The following is an 18,081-nucleotide window of genomic DNA, read 5'->3' on the forward strand; positions in this document are numbered from 1 at the left end:
GTAAAAACTCTGGGGACTGACGTGAGTGCCAGCCAACATGTAGCCATTATTTCAATAAATGCTCAAGAAGTGGTAAGCAGCGTTGCTCGTATGGATGCCCTGGGCTCCGAGGGGAGGCCTGAGTCAGACGGAGCTGACACTCCCCGTTGGGCGGCCTGAGCACATGCTCTCCCTTGTAGTAATACCTAGAAGAGGGTTGTCTTGAGAATGCACGTAGCTCCTGTAAAGCACCGGACTCTCCCTGGCGAGCAGAGAGTGCTCAGATGGTGGGTGTCAGGTACTCTGCCCTGGGGTTACGTCAGGAACTTGAGGGGGGTCCAAACCGGGTCCTCATTTCCCCTTCACTGCCTGGCTTTCTTCTCCCTGTTCCTCATACTCCCTAGGTAACTCAAATATTTAAAATAACGTGAATACGAACTACATATTAATGGATACTTTGGGCAAAAATTGGTTTTGTCTCTCCCCCCCCGCGCCCCCTCGGGTATTTTGATAATATGAAAGTAATCACATTTTCCCCTTGTGATGGGAGCCTTGTATCTACTGTGTGCCATCCATGTATCTTGGTTTTAAGGCCCATTTAGAGAAGCACCAGGCTTTAGTACAGTGGATTTTTTCCCTAATTCTTTGAAGTTGGCAGGTTCCTGGGGGTGGGCTGGAATGTGCACCTGTGGGAACCGTCCCAGCCAGACTGTCCTTTGAGTTACCATGCACAGGATAGACTTCTATACTGAAAACTTGGCTATTAAACCATTCACAGGTTGGATTCCTGCAGAGAAGTTTTTCTTCCTTTTTTGATGTTTATATAGAGGGTTTCTTTCTTCTCCTCCCTGACAGATTCAATATGCAAAAGAACTCAAAGCTCTTAATTTGCAAAACTGAATCGATGAGTTAACATTGCTATCTTTTTGGTAAAAATGCAATGTGGCCTGAGTCCCTTACCTAAACTTAGACTGGATTCAGATCTGTCCATGGATCGATTTAAAACGAATTTCAGTCTGGTGTGGGCTCCTCAGAAAGTTTGGGCAGCTATGTGCCCGGACCAGGAGAGGGTCCTCATCAGAACGTGCCAGGTTTTATAGGCTCGCTAGCTTGGGGCATTTTGTTTCCGCCTAAACCTGTTAATGGGGCCTTCCAGCTATCAGGTGGGTATATTCGCTTGTATGTTCTGGGGGCAGTATGTCTCACTTACATTCCTCTGCTTCTCAGGGCTTAACAACTGCTCGAGCTGCTGAGATCCTGGCTCGAGATGGCCCCAATGCTCTCACCCCGCCTCCCACCACTCCCGAATGGGTCAAGTTCTGTCGGCAGCTGTTTGGGGGTTTCTCGATGTTACTGTGGATTGGAGCGATTCTTTGTTTCTTAGCTTACGGCATCCAGGCTGCCACGGAAGAGGAACCTCAAAATGATAACGTGAGTTCTGTAGCTCCTAATTTAGATTACTAAGTATGTGTAAGGTATCCCGCTGGTCTTTGCCACCCACTTGTTTTCCACTGGTTACCACTGGTTAGCTGATGGTTTTATTTATTTTTTTTAAGATTTATTCATGAGAGAGAGAGAGAGGCAGAAGGAGAAGCAGTCTCCCCAAGGAGCAGGGAGCCCAATGTGGGGCTCAGTCCCAGGACCCCAGGATCATGACCTGAACCAAAGCCAGACGCTTAACCAAATGAGCCACCCAGGAGCCCTAGCTGATGGTTTTAAACAGGAGGGAAAGGGGCACCTGGGTGGCTCAGTTGGTTGAGCGTCCAGCTCTTGATTTCTGCTCGGGTCATGATCTCAAGGTCTTGAGATCGAGCCCTGCCTTGGGCTCCATGCTCAACCAGGAGTCTGCTTGGGATTCTCTCTCTCCCTCTCTCAAATAAGTCTTTAAAAGTAAACACGAGGGAAAGCAGTGTTAGCAACTGTTGCCTTCAAGGCCCCATCCATCTTCCTTCTTCGTTTTGGGTTTCTCTCTCCATCTCCCACCTTCTAGATGCTCTTCCAAGCTGGATGTCCACCCAGCATGTCGCGGTGAACAGGCAGCTCTGCAGGTCCTGGCCCAGGGCCGGCCGCCACCCAGACGGCAGAGCACAGCTTCTCATGTTGGCCCATAAGGCACATCCAGAAATGTCTGGTAGCCACTCTTCAGAAGTCACAAGTTGTTTTGAAAATATCTTTGTTTTAATAAAGTGGGAGAAACTGATTGATGTGCAACACTTCCAAAAGTCTATCAAGGTGTAGTGACCAAGTGTCTGTGGGACCCCATTTCTGACCCTCCTGTACACAGTCTCTCGGAAGATAAATACGAAGACGCGAGTTGTGTATTTATTTCTGAAGCCTTGACCTGTTAAAACTTTGGTTTTTGTTCAGTCAAAAATTAACTGAATGTTCCCAACTCCTTACTACGAGCCTGCGGCTCTAACTTGCTTGTTCCTTCCAGCTGTATCTTGGGGTGGTACTGTCAGCTGTCGTCATCATAACTGGTTGTTTCTCCTACTATCAAGAAGCTAAAAGTTCCAAGATCATGGAATCCTTCAAAAACATGGTTCCCCAGGTACCTATTGCTTTGCCTTTCTCCATTGAGAGCCCCGGGGATGTGAGCTAGTGTGAAGCTAAGGTTTCCGAGTGGATGGGAACAAGAGGGCCACCTCGCAGTAACTCCCAACAAGCTTTTGTTAACTTGTGTAAATAGATTAATAATCTCCTTGTCATGCCCTCGGGTAACTCACATTAGAGATCCCTTTGGAATTTGGTCTTCTCGTTTGAACACTACCCGGTCCTTGTTGGCAGCTGCTTTTCTCTGATTGAATGGTGTATAAACTGTTTTCTGCTCCTCAAGCAAGCCCTTGTGATTCGAAATGGTGAAAAAATGAGCATCAATGCAGAGGAAGTTGTGGTCGGGGATCTGGTGGAAGTGAAAGGAGGAGACCGAATCCCTGCTGACCTCAGGATCATCTCTGCCAATGGCTGCAAGGTGGGTTCAGCGGGCCCCCCCCCACCCCCACCGCCGGGGCTCAGGTGGAGAGCGCAGGGTGGCCTGGTGTGCGCTCACACAGCCCTTTTGCTTGTCTCATGGACAGGTGGACAACTCCTCACTCACTGGTGAATCAGAGCCCCAGACTAGGTCTCCAGACTTCACAAATGAAAACCCCCTGGAAACGAGGAACATTGCCTTCTTTTCAACCAACTGTGTGGAAGGTAGACCATTTTAACATGCTGTTTATCTTGGGCATTAACAACAACAAAACCAGAGACTTACCATTTCTGTCCTGGTTTTATTGGCTCCTTATCTGCCTACTGTAGTCAAGCACAGCAGCTGTGGTTCACTCGCTGGCAGGAAGGCTCTGGAAGCCTGGGGGCGGGCTGTCGGTCTGTCCTCTCCTCCCACCTCCAGCACACCTCTTCTGTTGGCCATGCCCACCTGGCCATGGCCTCTGGAGCTGCTGTCCTGCTCCTGCATAGAAAGCCCTTCACCAGAGTCTCCGTGGTGTAAAACCGTGTTTACCCCACCAAAGAGCTGGCCCTTGAAAACGTGTAGTTTGGTCTCTTTTTGAGCCATGCCAGGTAACTGCAAAATCTGTGACTTCTCTGATGAGACGTGGTACGACCCCCCCCCTTAAGGTACTGCTCGTGGCATTGTCGTGTACACCGGGGACCGAACGGTGATGGGAAGAATCGCCACACTTGCTTCTGGGCTGGAAGGAGGCCAGACTCCCATCGCTGCCGAAATTGAGCATTTTATCCATATCATCACGGGTGTGGCCGTGTTCCTGGGTGTGTCCTTCTTCATCCTGTCTCTGATCCTGGAGTACACCTGGCTCGAGGCCGTCATCTTTCTTATCGGCATCATTGTCGCCAACGTGCCGGAAGGCCTGCTGGCCACTGTCACGGTTAGTGACTGGGGGACGACAGTGCTTGCTCTTAGATCAGCCTACACGTGTGACTCCGCCCCCCCGCCCACCCTCCCAGCCTCCCACCCCCCACCCCCCAGCCCCCCAGCGGCCGCCCCGGACTCAGGGTTGATCGCACGCGCTTGTGTGCGGTTTCTCTTCGGAGCCATGTGGTAGGGTCAGAGAGCGAGGAGGCTTGGCGTGTTTTTTTTTTTACGTGGAAGATAGAAACCCCAAAGCCTAAAGAGGCCTCAATCTTGATCTGATCTTATCACATGCTCCACAGTAGTGTAACAAAGGAGAAGAATTGGAGGGGGGTGCTGAGCAGGAGAACTACAATATGGTAAATCCTGGTTGTTTTCACTTTTCTTAATCTATTGCTTTATGGGAGGAGGGAAGGCCCTCTGTACATGTTCCCATCAGGGTTCAGACTTCAGAGGATGGCCAGAGAGGTTTAATTTTAGACCAGCATCTTCCACATTAGGATGGAGCTGGAGTCTGTATAGAATCCCATCCTGGCTGAGATTGAAATAATCTGGTTCCCAATGGTTTTTAGGTATGTCTGACCCTTACTGCCAAACGCATGGCAAGGAAAAACTGCTTAGTGAAGAACTTAGAAGCCGTGGAGACCTTGGGGTCCACGTCCACCATCTGCTCAGATAAAACTGGAACTCTGACTCAGAACCGGATGACAGTGGCCCACATGTGGTTCGACAATCAAATCCATGAAGCCGACACAACGGAGAATCAGAGTGGTGAGGCCCGGGCCCACCCTTACCTGCTCGTGGGGCTTCCTTTTTTTTTTTAAGCTGGTTTTGGTTTTTGTTTTTATCATCTGGTGAGGAGTTAAGGGAATGGGTTTTAGATTTCTCTCGATTTTGCCCTGAGACCTGATTAGTTTCATTAGTCGGGAAATGAGATGTATTGTTTCACTTTTCGTGGGACATTAATATAAAGGAAATGCATTATTTTCCTATCTTTTTTTTTCTTGCCTCCATCAGGTGTCTCATTTGACAAGAGTTCAGCCACCTGGCTCTCTCTGTCCAGAATTGCGGGTCTCTGTAATAGGGCGGTGTTTCAGGCGAACCAGGAAAACCTACCTATCCTTAAGGTATGCTCAGGAGTTCCTGTTAGCTGTTAGGCCGCCATGTGGGGTTCTAAGTACCCCACAAGAACCACCACCCGAGCGTTCTCTTTGAAGACCATGTGCCCTCTGCATCCTGTTAGGGAACCACTCCCTGTAGGACACCCTCCGTGTGACGTGTTGCCTAGGGATCCCAAAGCACTTAGGGTTACCCTGTGGTCTGCATAGGTTCGAGAAGAGGGACTCTACAGTAAAAACTGACCAGAGGTGGGAAGCAATCTTTACCGTGAGAAACCGAATGCATAAAACCTGCTTTTGCCACTCTGAGTGTATGATAACCCGCTAACCTAGCAGACAGTGAGGGCTGCTTTTGTGACTCGATAATCGTATTTGCATATTAGGATACAGTAGATTCCAGTAAATCCCTTAAGCCATTTATTTTCTTAAAATAGCTCAGCTATTTCTCTTATCTTATTTGTTCTCCACTTGCTTACTAATGATGCAAAAATAAGCTCAGCCTCATGGAATTCATGTGAAATGTGAAATGACTGAGGTTTCACTGTGCTGCCCGGTGGAGACAGTCTCGGAAAGGTCATAGCCGCACGGGGTGTTTAGGATACAGAAGACGTGTGTGAGGAGGCCCTCTGGGCTCGCTTGTTCTCAGCAAGGCTGCCGGGGTGGTTCTGGGTAGAAACCGGGCCGTCAAAGAGAAAGAAGGCTTACTTAGATGGAACTGAGGGGGCTTCTCCTATGAAGATGGGACCCCTGTATCCTTTGAAGGAGGTGTTCTTGGCATTGAATTAATGTTGATTGGAGGAGGATGTTGTTTATCCTGGGATAAAACTTGAGATGCCTGCTTTCATGTATTTCCTTACCTCAAAGTGGAAATCTTCTAGGCTTTCAGCATAGGACTCAATAGGTATCAGATCTTTCCCCATTGAAAAGTACCAGAAAGGGAGCATGGGCTGTATTTCTGAGTATTTCAGGGGGTGGGGCCATGTCAATGGCATTATTACTGCCCTTCTCTCCCCCCCCCCCCAAAAGGCATGCAGCTCTATTCTGCTTTAATAACTGGTCTTTGTTTAAAATGATCCCACTAATTTCACATTTCTTCCCAAGCCTGGCCATCTTTCTTATTAAACAGGGCTATTGGATTTGCGAGCATTAATTTTCTGTCTGTGCAGTCCTAAAGCAGTCAGAGTTCTCAGGTGTTCATATAAAAGTTGGCTACAGCTGAAAATGTTCTTAGTGTGTCCCAGTATATCACACCAAAGAGAAGTATGTGTTACCTCAAGTGTGGGCTTTAACTTAAAACGTTAGCTGATTATATGACTGTTGGAGCTAATAATAGCTTTCAGTTCACATCACTCAGGCCCAGATAATTTTGCACAATTATGTTTAAAGCCCTCTATTTTGCCCTTGACACAGTTTGCCCCCAGTCCTGGGAACCGAAGGGATTTTCTTTTAAATTGTAGGTGCTGTAAATATTTGGATTCTCACTTGGTATTTTCAGATTCGTAACCAGAAATACGTCCTTGGGAATAGTGTTGGCTTTGAGACTTTGCAACAGGGGAAGATTTAAAAAAAAAAAAAAAAAAAAATTAGGCTAAAGTAGGTTAGAAGAGTGTGTTGTGCTCCTCCCAAGGGTGGGTGACCCCTTCAGGCGCCCCTCTTCTACCAAAAGCTGGAATTGGGGTGGGGAAGGAGGGCAGACAGGAGGAGGCGGCTGAGGTGTGTGTCTGAGCAGAGGGAGGCCAGTTGCTGCACAGTGCTGCTTCCCCTGGCCTGCCCTGTCCTCCACTTCTGACCAGGTCGGAGTACAGCCGGGTGACTTCCCTGGTGTTCAGTGGTGCCCGGGGGAAGCGTTTCAGGCTGACCCACAGACGTTGTCTCTGCTTTGCAGCGGGCAGTTGCAGGCGACGCCTCGGAGTCCGCGCTCTTGAAATGTATCGAGGTGTGCTGTGGCTCAGTGAAGGAGATGAGAGAGCGATACGCCAAGATCGTGGAGATCCCCTTCAACTCCACCAACAAGTACCAGGTGGCCTAGTGGTGGCGAGGGGCAGGCGGGGAGGAATGGAAGCCAGAAGGAGAGCTGTTTTCCCATTTGAAATGTTACAAGCTTAAGTGCTTTCAAAAAATGAATTCTCCCAACTTTATGCAAGCTCTTAGATTTTGCCCTGGACTAGGTATAGAAAATCCTAAGTCGTTTGAGTGTTGGGGCCCTCTGGAATTCTTACTTCCGGTTTGGAGTGGGGGTGCGGCGAGGGGGCGAGGTGTCCACGCATGTGCCCATCCCTTTGTTCCCAGTTTGCCTTCAGGAAAGGTTTACGTATGAACACGTGCCAGGGATTTAGGACGACATCACTGTGCTGGTTTTTTGGGTAGCATTCAAAGTATGCTGCAAGCCGTGGGACACCAGAGTTCAGAAATAGGAGACCTTGGTGGTTGTCTTGACACATACTAAGTAGTGAGCGAGCTGCGCTCCCCGCTCCGACCACCACACGCAGCCACCGGCGTTCATATGTCCACCGTCCTTTACAGCTGTCCATCCACAAGAACCTCAACACGTCTGAGCCCCGACACCTGTTGGTGATGAAGGGTGCCCCAGAAAGGATCTTGGACCGCTGCAGCTCCATCCTCCTGCACGGCAAGGAGCAGCCCCTGGATGAGGAGCTGAAGGATGCCTTTCAGAATGCCTACCTGGAGCTGGGCGGCCTTGGAGAGCGAGTGCTAGGTATGTGGACAGCCAGCAGCACGGCTGTCAGTCTGGTACACATCTGCACAGTGTCCTGACCTCCCTGAAGCCTTTCCAGAGGATTCCTCCTCCTCCTTGATCTGTTCCCGTATTTTGAAAATAGGAAGGGCTGGAGAGATGTTTGGTGTGTTGGGGCCTCTGAGCAACAAAATCCTATTGGTTTGCTTCTGATTCGTACTTAGACCTTTGGTCTCATGCTGGTCAGTTCTGTTTGCCTGAAAAAAAAAAAAAATAGGGAAGAGCTTTATTATCAAACCTTTGTCGCTAGGACTATGACCTACAAACTTAATGAAATTAAAATTAATTCCCAGAGTAAAACCATTTCCTGACTGGCACCACAGCTGTGAATTTACACCGGAGGTTATGCGTCAGCTCACAAATGACATTGGCAGTAAACTTGCCATCTAGGGAGCTACCTGTCCTTGGAGTATGTCAGCCAGGGCAGATGAGAAGTACGTGATGCTCACTGTATAACGTAATTGAGAAAGCAGCCTTGGCTCTATTTTGGAGGCGGACAGATAAAAAGCCATCATTGGTGTAATTCTTCCTATTCCGCTTAGCTGAGTAACTCAGAACTGATTGCCCGGGCCCATGCTCTGGTTCATACCCGCTACCTCATCTGATTTGAGGTGTCTCTCTCATGCCTCTCTCGACTGAAAAATCAATGGTCAAGTGTCGTTTCCCCATGTCTCTGGGCCCAAAGTAGAAGCATTCTCTCTTCCATGAACCCACAAGCCACCTCCTGCCACTTTAAGGAACATTGTAACCTTCATACCACCTTGCAACAACCCCTGGAATGTCATGATCCTGTAGTAAGGATACTATGTGATAAGCGCCTTGGGCAGAACGTGTCTGCTTTGTACTTACCCTCAAAATAGTTTGCAGGCTGGGCCTCACTGGTGGGCAGTCATGTATTTTGGTTAGATGAAGAGTGAGCAGAGATGGGGGCTCAATTTTTCTAAGGAAAGAAGCAGAGACAAATAATTATGTGATTTGCCAACTCTAAGCACCTGAGTGGGCAGGTCGCGAACCCTGAAGCCCCAGTGCTCAGAAGTCCTGTCCTCATTCTGTCTTCTCCATGCTGGACGGGGCGCTTCCTTTAAGGCTTGGTGATGGACTCTTGTCATCTGCATGGTTTTTCTGACCCCATAGCATCCGTACATGTTAAATAAAACCTCATGGTTTTAAAACTAGACCTTGAAACAATATTCCAAACTCAACCTGGAGCCAGAGGGAGGCCGTCTGAATGACCAGTGGCTTCTTTCCTGGGCCACCTCCATCGGTGAGGTCCTCACAGACCACCCACCCCCACCACCCCCCCTCGCAGGTTTCTGCCACCTCTTTCTGCCCGACGAACAGTTTCCTGAAGGGTTCCAGTTTGACACGGATGAGGTGAATTTCCCTGTTGAAAACCTCTGCTTTGTGGGGCTTATCTCCATGATTGACCCTCCGCGGGCCGCCGTCCCTGATGCCGTGGGCAAGTGTCGCAGCGCTGGTATTAAGGTAGGTGTGCAGTGTGCCTCGGGGCACCCTGCTTAGTCACGTGGCCCCATGGGAGTCACGTGGGGTGCTTAGTCACGTGGCCCCACGGCAGCCACATGGGGCCAGCTCAGTTTTCTCACCAGGAGGATGAGTTTCTTATCTCCAAAGCTTTGGTTACCACCAGAAAAGGCCAAATGGTATTAAGATGTTGGTGTACACAGCAGATGAGAGATTCAAAAGAAAAAAACAACAGATTTGGGGGGAAAGAAATGGAAGCTTAAAAAATCACTGAAAAGAGCAAAAAGACTTGGTGTAAGGTTTTACATTTGAAATACATTCTCAATTGATCTACTTCATGCTGGGAATAGCTGGTCTTCTCTGTTTTCAGTTAACTGGTTTTTTAATGAATGTTTGGTGTCCTCTGTATCTGTCTTTTTAAGTCACGGAACATTGTTCAAGTGCACTGATAACGGGGCGGTTTGTTTAGCCTGCCTTGGTGCTGGCTGCCTGATTTGTTTCCACTCTCACGTGCTTGTTGGTAATACCGCCCCGAAAAGCTTTGTAAAAATGATTCCCCAAACACTTTGACTATATTCTTAAGTGTGGTCTTCTGAATATAATCATTGGGTCAGAAAAGCAGTAACAAGGTTTTGAATTCTTTTTACATATTTATGCTCTCTCCCAAATTGGGCCACTTTGGGGATGCTGACCAGCCGTGTGTGGCACCTTTGCCCTGTAGTCCGATCAGCATCACATTTTTACCTTTTTTTTTTTTTGCCGGTTTTAGTAAATTTGAGTTTTCTTACATGACTGTGTAAAAGGAAAAACAGACGTTACGTATCTTATGTGATCATATGCCAAGATAAGATCTGGATATTGCTTTGTGTTTTCCATAAACAGGTGTATGTTTGTATTTTTGGTTAATGTTTATGAGTTTTAGGATTGCATTCCCGTCCTTTTGATAGTCCAAGATAAAGCATCCTTAATATTTATTCTTGCCTACTTAGGCAGCTGCATTCAGTATTGCCCTGTTTCTTATTGCAGGTCATCATGGTCACTGGAGACCATCCAATCACAGCCAAAGCCATTGCCAAAGGTGTGGGCATCATCTCAGAAGGCAACGAGACTGTGGAAGACATCGCTGCCCGCCTCAACATCCCAGTGAGCCAGGTGAACCCCAGGTAAGGCAGGAAGCTCAGCCTGGTCTACCTTAAATGTACAAATGGTGGTTGTTGGGAATCATCAGCTTGGTTGCATGATGGTTTGCTTCTAGGCTTGCTCTGAATAGGGAAGGCCCCTACAGTTCCAGAAGGCAATCTGGTCCTTCCAGGAGAGGCTTTCAGTGAGAGCAAGTCATTATAGCTAACAGTTAGGTGGTGCTTACATATTCTCAGCACTTAAGCGGTAACCTATGAAGACAGGTGTTAGTCCCACTTTGCAGAGCGGGGAAGCTGAAGCTTCATCATTTGGTATACTCTGCAGTCGAGCCTCTGATTTCATGGTATTAATCACAGAGCATATGACCTAACACCTAGCACCAAGTCTGTTTCCAGGGCCACACTAACTTGTCCAGGTAGTTCAGGCCAGAAAGGAATTTGGGCAGTAAAGTACAGAAGGTAACAGAGACAAAGCAGTATTGTGCTGGTGTGTTGTTAAAGTATGGGGCCCCCTCACCCAGCTTGGAGCTATGAGAGGGTTTGATCTACTGTCTAGAACTTGGTTATACCATTTCAGTGTGTCCTCTGTAAAGATCAGGAAAGGAAGGTGAAGGCAGGCTGCCCCACAGGTGGTTGTGCTCCTTGAACCAGATCTAATATGTATGAACGTGCTTTGTAACCTGTGGACCCCTGCCCAGATAACAGCTCTTACGTGATGGGGAAGATCCCCTCTGGCCGTGGGCTGCTGTACAAAGCATTCTGCATAGTTGAACATCCCCTCCCCCCTTGGTGAGGAGCATCACGCAGGGGAAGCAATGGGGGATCTTTCTTCCCACCCTGATCCTAGAGATGCCAAGGCCTGCGTGGTACATGGAAGCGACCTGAAGGACATGACCGCTGAGCAGCTGGATGACATTCTGAAGTACCACACGGAGATCGTGTTTGCCAGGACCTCTCCTCAGCAGAAGCTTATCATCGTGGAAGGCTGCCAGAGACAGGTTAGCGGGCAGCCAGGGCTGGCTCTTTCGGGCACTGCTGACCTCTGTGGTCGCAGCTCCAGGGCCGGAACCACAGCCCGACGTCTCTTAGACTCACTGCCTGTGTGCTGGTAAAAAGCTCCAGGCATGACTCCAGAGAAAAGGGGAACCGGATAACGGCTCAGCAGAGCCACACACTGGACCACATGCGTCTTCACCGTGGCCCAGAGTCTGAGGCTCCTCCACACTTGGCCTGGAATAGCAGTCCAGGTTCCTCATGTCTACACGGGGGATGTGAGTAGCCAGGAGGCTCTCGTCCCATACCTCGAAAAGACCTTAAAGGAATCGGGTTTTCCAGAGGTACACTCACCGAAGTCCTGGCTTTGAGGCGCTCTTGTTAGTAAGGGGAGGGGATACATTTGTCATCACTCTTCGATCTGTGGTCAGCTTGTGGCTGGGTGGCTTCTTGGCTGAGCCAGTTCTGCGCCCGCTGAGAGTCTCCTAGGAAAGGGGCAGGGTCTGTAGTGAGGAGAGGCAAGTTGAGGCGTGTGCCCCATGTGCCTCCTGCCCTGGACTGTGTGGCTCTTAACAGACCCACTTCCCTTTTTCTGGCAGGGGGCTATCGTAGCTGTGACTGGCGATGGCGTGAACGACTCTCCAGCCTTGAAGAAGGCAGACATTGGGGTTGCTATGGGGATTGCTGGCTCCGACGTGTCTAAGCAAGCTGCAGACATGATTCTTCTGGATGACAACTTTGCGTCAATTGTAACTGGAGTAGAAGAAGGTGAGCGAGCACTGTGTTTAAAGTGTTCACCAGAAACTCATCCCGGTACTGCCCATCTCTTTAAGCTCTATAGTAAAAAGCCAAAACAGAACCAACCTCTTGCTTTTCCCAGGTCGTCTGATCTTTGATAACTTGAAGAAATCCATTGCCTACACCCTGACCAGTAACATTCCAGAGATCACCCCCTTCCTGATATTTATTATTGCAAACATTCCACTACCCCTGGGGACGGTCACCATCCTCTGCATTGACCTGGGCACGGACATGGTAAGTAAGTGACTGGCACGGCAGCTTTGGGCCCCCTTCGCTCACCCGCCGCTGCGTCGCCCAGTCAGGCTGGGCGTAAGTGATACTCACCGTGCGTCACGGCCTCAGCCCCCAGGAAGCTGTGTTCCCAGTCCTCCGGGCAGCCGACACCACTTATCAGATAGCAACATTATTATTTTTTTTTTAAATAGGCCTGGTAACAGCATCTCATGGTATGAAAACCAGTTTTAAAGGGGAGGGGGCAAGGACTTTATAACAAAGCGTCATGCTGTCAGTTTCTTGGTATCTGACAACTTTTACGCTCTTCTCTCTCGCTTCTCTTCCCCAGGTTCCTGCCATCTCCCTGGCTTACGAGCAAGCTGAGAGCGACATCATGAAGAGACAGCCCAGAAACCCCAAAACGGACAAGCTTGTGAACGAGCGGCTGATCAGCATGGCCTACGGGCAGATTGGTGAGCCGCCGAGGCCCCTGGCACTTAGCGGGAAGCGTCTATTGGGGGGGAGGGGGGCTCAGCCAGGCTTGGTTTCTCAGGCTTCAGATCTAGCAGGAGGCAGAGCATAGGGTGAGACGCAGGGGAATTTTGTACAAGATTCTCCTGAGCGAGAAGAAATCTTTTGCTGTCTGCCCAGTTACTTCCTTGTGGAGACTGGAGTTCTTGAGACGGGGCTTGGCTGCCTAAGAATGGGGGCTGCCCCTCGGAACGCCAGGCACAGTTCCTTCAGAGGCAGTGTCCCCTGGGGATATAGAGTGTCGGGCACTAATTTGGATAGAGTTAGGCTTTGAAGAAACCACATGAGCTTGAAGGTTTGGCTGGCGGGTCACCACCCAGTGATAGCCCTGCACCCCCACTCTCCCCCCCCCCCAGGGCTTGATTCCCGCTCTACCAGTGGAGCTTGACCAGCTAACAGGTGGTCTCTAGGTAGTGGGCATTGAAAATGCCCTGGGATCCTAAATGCTCTGCCTAGTGGCCTTCAGGAGAACCCAGTGAGGCCACCAGGAGCAGCCCAGGCCTTTGGATTAATGGGTTGCATCACTGTGAACACTTGGGTAGAATGGAACAGATGAGTACATTGTGGAAATATGGCAGACTGGTTAACAGTTGCTGACAAGGAGTTGGCTAATGGCCAGGAAGACCTGACTCTTAAGAAGGAGGCTTAGGGCCAGAGCATAGGATGAAATCCTGCCCTGAGGAACTCAGGGTGGTGTGGTGGGATCAGATGCGGGGGGCGAGGGGAGGGGGTTGGAAGGTGCCACATTCACTATTTGGAATGTGTGAAAACTGAGATGGGAAAGAAGTCACATTGTAGCAGAGATTAAAAAAAATAGAGAAGCATTTTTCCCCTAAAAAGGCTCTGCCCTGATAGAGACACGTGATCGTATGATAGCAGTGGGTGTTTCAGAGCAAGGCCTATGTGTCTTCCCCTTTTAAAGAAAGCTCTAAAAAGTGACTCAAAAAAGAGAAGAGGGTGCCATGTGAGGGCTGTGCCCTGGGGCCCCTGGGGTCCTCCCATCCTCCCAATCATCTCTCAGCCAGTGCTGAAGACCGCCCCAGAGTACCCTCCGGGGCCTGCTGTGGCAGTCAGATGAAGGGTGTGCAGAGATGCCCTGGAACCAGGTGAGAACTGTTTGTGCACACTTGCAGGTATGATCCAGGCCCTGGGGGGCTTCTTCACATACTTTGTGATTCTGGCTGAGAACGGCTTCCTCCCGACCCACCTGCTGGGCATCCGAGTGGACTGGGATGACCGCTGGATCAACGATGTGGAGGACAGCTACGGGCAGCAGTGGGTGAGCGAGGGCCTGACCAGTGGGGCGCTCCTCAGACCCCTGAGGACGGTGGCTACTCAGCTGCCAGCCGCGCAGGCCAAGTGCCGGGCTCATCTGTCTGCCTTCCGTGTTCCAGACCTACGAACAGAGGAAGATCGTGGAGTTCACGTGCCACACAGCCTTCTTTGTCAGCATCGTGGTGGTGCAGTGGGCTGATCTGGTCATCTGTAAGACCAGGAGGAACTCTGTCTTCCAACAGGGGATGAAGTGAGTAGAGGACAGTTGGGGCCCTCAGACCAGGGCTCCTGGTCTCTCAGCTCTTTGCAAAATCCTGGCCCCCGGCACATGGCAGTTTCTGGAATCTCCCCTTTGGCACAGATTTAGGAAGCAAAATGTAATTCTCCAGCATTTGTTTTTTTGTTTTTTTTTTCAGTCTGCCCTCAAGTTCCTAAGTACAACTAACACTAACACGTAAAGACATTGATCTGCCGTTGAACACATAGCATTAAAAGATAAACTCCTGTTTGTGTTCTTAAGCTTTTTCTCCCCTTGATTTTAGGAACAAGATCTTAATATTTGGCCTCTTTGAAGAGACGGCCCTTGCTGCTTTCCTTTCCTACTGCCCTGGAATGGGTGTTGCCCTGAGGATGTACCCCCTCAAGTAAGTCACTCCTCATCCAGCTCCATAAAGCATGAAATAGAAGTGGACCTTCTCTTGTGATGTGCGCTAGTAGCTATTATTTTTAGGGATTAAGGGTGGCATGTACAAGAATTTCTCTGGTCTGGAAATCAGGAAGGACTGACCAGGGTGCTTAGGATTTGGCTAAGATCAGGCCAGACAGGCTCTGGTACCTTGGGGTGGCTCACCAGCTAACTCCGTTGAGTGTTTGGGTGCCATGTTCGGGTCCCCCATGGCAACAGTCGGTCGTCATTAGTAGCCTGGGGCTTAGGGGACCGGGTTCAAATCTTGATTTACTTACCTAGCCCTTGTGTGTCCCATCACAGGCCCCCACCTCTGTGGGCCTCTGAATCCTCTGCTCCCGAAGGAGGTGGGAGAAGCAGGCTTGAGGTGGGTCATGGGTAGAATAGACCAAAGGAAGCCCACCACTAACTTTGTTCAGAACCAGCGGGCCTTTTTAAACACAGTGAAGGACTTTGTGGTAAACCCTATATGTGAAAAATGCAGGTTTATCAGAAGTGCAAATTCCAGTAGCCTGACCCCGTCCCTGAAGTAGCCAATCCCTGTGGGCCTTACTGGCATCTTGTTGGGTCTGTACAGACATTCTCTCTGTGGAAGGGTAGCCTGGCATCTAGGGTCTGTCCGCTATTGCCAGAGCTGTCTTTTCAGCTTTCTCTTGTAGCCATCCAAGCTTGTCAGATGAATTCCATACTCTCTTCCAGCGTATGTCCTTGGTAAGGCTGCTCCCTCCCACCCCATCAGGCCAGAGAGTCCTTCAGGGCCAATTTCCCCGGAGCTTGCCCTGTGTGATCTCGCCCTCCTGGACATGAGCAGTTACACCCCTTTTTTGCTATTACTTGTCATTTCTGCTCCCCACTAGGTTGTAATCTTTAAGGCATGGGCTATAGGATCTTTTTTGACTTTGTATCCCCGGCACCTTATACAGAGCTGGCGTACACCAGGGGCAAGCCTTGTCCAAGTTGAATTCTATCAGCTTGAGCCAGTTTGTCAAGAGGAGGGTAGGAGAACCCAGCTCTCTAAAAGGCTGAGATGGAGTCACCCTGAAATGGAGTAGTGCCTCAGGCCATGTTTTATTCTGACTGGAAAGCTTGTTCCTGAACAGGTTTTACCCAATTTGGAAGGTGGCTTAGTTACTCTGTGTGGCCGAGTCAAAGGAGGTCCTCTTTTAGCTGTGGAGGAGGACGCCTAGCACCAGGAAGAAGAGGAGCGTGCCAGGCCTCTGTCCTGGGACAGCCTCCCTCCATTGACCGCAGAAGTTGGTCGTCAGGGAAGCACAGGCTTGCGACGAGGCTGCGCCAGGCGCCTGTCCCCAGGCTGGGGACTGTGGCAGCAGCCCGCCAGGCTCCCAAAGGCCTCTGCTGTCTCTTAGGGCTCGGCTGTTTTCATTCCCCAGCACTGGGATTCAACACATAGCTGACTGTATGCAAGGGATAGAGAGACTGGTTTTGAGCCACACTGGCGGTTCTTGATCAGCAGATGCCAGGACGTAGAACTTGAGAAAGGGAAGAAAGAAAATGTCCCTCTGCTGTGGGATGGTCAACCAAAAAATCTCAACTCCCCCCTGCAAACCAAATTAAAAAAAGCAAACTGAAGGTGGGAAGGGGATTCCTTCAGAAAGTCTGCAGTCTGCCTTCCTCTGCCCCTCTAGGCCCTGGGCATAGGGAGCAGCATTCTGTTCTCAGGACCCTGCTGTGTGGTCCATGCTAAAGGCTCAGTGGTTAGTCATGACCATATTTGGCTCCTCCTTCCAGGCTCTTCCACTGTCGCTGATGATACAGTTTCTCTTTCCTTTGAATTGTGTTCACGTGTAAATGGGTACCTGCTTCTCTTTTCCAGACCTACCTGGTGGTTCTGTGCCTTCCCCTACTCTCTCCTCATCTTCGTGTACGACGAAGTCCGAAAACTCATCATCAGGCGACGCCCTGGCGGTAAGTACAGACCTTTTAGCTTCAGCAGGGGTGTGGGGGAGGCCATGGTTCTGTGGCTTGTTTCCTCTGATCAGTCTGGTTGGCTAAGGCCCCCGGACTGCCTGCAGCCACCGTCCCATCCCCAGAGGGTTTCAGAACCAATCCTATTTTAGACTCCACTAAAACCCAATATGATACGGTGGAAAGTTGGTCAGAAATCAGAGCCATCTTCCCAGTTAACATGTCCTTTCTAAAAACATTTGAGTAAAAACAGTTGAGGTCCAGTATTGAATTTGGGTGACCTCCCCCCATCCCGGGCTTTGTCACCCCCCCCACCCCCCCGGGGTCGCTCCTTGTCACTGTCGTTCCCCCTGTGTACTAGAGCCAGGAGGCCTCACTGCCGTGTGTCTGTCTCTCTTTGCTGCCTCCAGGCTGGGTAGAGAAAGAAACCTACTACTAGACCCCGTGTCCTGCACGCCGTGGAGCATCACGCCACACACATCACACCCACCCCCCACCCCCCCTTTGTGTACTTCAGTCTTGGAATTCGGAACTCTACCCTGGTAGGAAAGCACCGAAGCATGTGGGGGAAGCAAGACGTCCCGGAATGAAGCATGTAGCTATATGGGGGGGGAGGGGGGAGGGCTGCCTGACAAACATCGTCTATGGGAATGACCGCGGGGATGGTTTTTATGTGCCTTTTTGTTTTTGTAAAAAGGAAAACTTGGAAAGACTGAAAGAATACATTTTATATCTGGATTTTTACAAATAAAGATGGCTATTATAACGGAATCGGTCTCGTGCCCTCATCCCTTTTGAGGCCCGGATGTGTGAGTGCGGGTCCCAGCGCGCAGCCGGGTACCGGCAGCTGCACAGGCGCCGACCGGGGACTGGCGAGCAGGGCGACCCCCAGACCCCCGGAACCAGAGCTAACCGGCCGTCTGGCTTCATCGGCTCGCTAGGCGACTGGGAGTCCCAGTGTTCAGAGGAAACTGTGTGCCCAGGCTCTCTGATTCCGGAGATGGACTTACCTGACGCAATCTCCCGTGGGCCACCTCGGTGGGGGAGCTGTTAACTCCACCTGCCACCGATCCTCTGCTGCTTGGCGGAAAGACACGTCCTGTGAAAGATTAAGTCACTTGGTGGAGTAACACTCTTGCCAGCCTGGTCCCAACCCGCAGCCCACCTGCCATCTCTCGCATCCCCACCACGACAGCCTCGAGCGTCGTGAGGCCCGGGTGCGCGTGAGCGGCAGAAACCCGCGTGTGCACCGTCCTGTGGCCGGTGTGGGTCTCACAAAGCGCTTCCCTTTCACAGAGCTTGGTCCTAATGCA

The 18,081-nt window shown here is 50.3% G+C and overlaps 1 protein-coding gene and 1 long non-coding RNA gene across 3 annotated transcripts in view; one reads left to right on the forward strand and one right to left on the reverse strand.

Moving 5' to 3' along the window:
• ATP1A1 (ATPase Na+/K+ transporting subunit alpha 1) overlaps nucleotides 1-17,539 on the forward strand; it is a 29,180-nt gene extending 11,641 nt beyond the window's left edge. For both annotated transcript variants that reach the window (XM_021690233.2, XM_044914596.1), the window contains exons 4-23: nucleotides 1,207-1,410; nucleotides 2,417-2,530; nucleotides 2,816-2,950; nucleotides 3,057-3,174; nucleotides 3,598-3,866; nucleotides 4,423-4,621; nucleotides 4,868-4,977; nucleotides 6,854-6,988; nucleotides 7,492-7,684; nucleotides 9,033-9,208; nucleotides 10,232-10,368; nucleotides 11,192-11,342; nucleotides 11,937-12,105; nucleotides 12,218-12,372; nucleotides 12,701-12,824; nucleotides 14,016-14,161; nucleotides 14,277-14,407; nucleotides 14,700-14,801; nucleotides 16,677-16,768; nucleotides 17,179-17,539. In XM_021690233.2, the coding sequence (XP_021545908.1) occupies nucleotides 1,207-1,410; nucleotides 2,417-2,530; nucleotides 2,816-2,950; nucleotides 3,057-3,174; nucleotides 3,598-3,866; nucleotides 4,423-4,621; nucleotides 4,868-4,977; nucleotides 6,854-6,988; nucleotides 7,492-7,684; nucleotides 9,033-9,208; nucleotides 10,232-10,368; nucleotides 11,192-11,342; nucleotides 11,937-12,105; nucleotides 12,218-12,372; nucleotides 12,701-12,824; nucleotides 14,016-14,161; nucleotides 14,277-14,407; nucleotides 14,700-14,801; nucleotides 16,677-16,768; nucleotides 17,179-17,207 (2,889 nt within the window). In that variant the 3' untranslated portion in view covers nucleotides 17,208-17,539. The remainder of the gene's footprint in view (nucleotides 1-1,206; nucleotides 1,411-2,416; nucleotides 2,531-2,815; nucleotides 2,951-3,056; nucleotides 3,175-3,597; nucleotides 3,867-4,422; nucleotides 4,622-4,867; nucleotides 4,978-6,853; nucleotides 6,989-7,491; nucleotides 7,685-9,032; nucleotides 9,209-10,231; nucleotides 10,369-11,191; nucleotides 11,343-11,936; nucleotides 12,106-12,217; nucleotides 12,373-12,700; nucleotides 12,825-14,015; nucleotides 14,162-14,276; nucleotides 14,408-14,699; nucleotides 14,802-16,676; nucleotides 16,769-17,178) is intronic.
• LOC110580524 lies at nucleotides 7,899-11,724 on the reverse strand. The gene is made up of 3 exons (XR_002480350.1): nucleotides 11,692-11,724; nucleotides 8,573-8,663; nucleotides 7,899-7,920 (listed from the first exon to the last, which is right to left on the reverse strand). It is a non-coding gene; the product is annotated as an uncharacterized LOC110580524 (long non-coding RNA).
• Nucleotides 17,540-18,081: the final 542 nt, after the last annotated feature.

The sequence above is a fragment of the Neomonachus schauinslandi genome, chromosome 4 (genome assembly GCF_002201575.2).
Source record: "Neomonachus schauinslandi chromosome 4, ASM220157v2, whole genome shotgun sequence".
In the NCBI taxonomy this organism is placed as follows: Eukaryota; Metazoa; Chordata; class Mammalia; order Carnivora; family Phocidae; genus Neomonachus; species Neomonachus schauinslandi.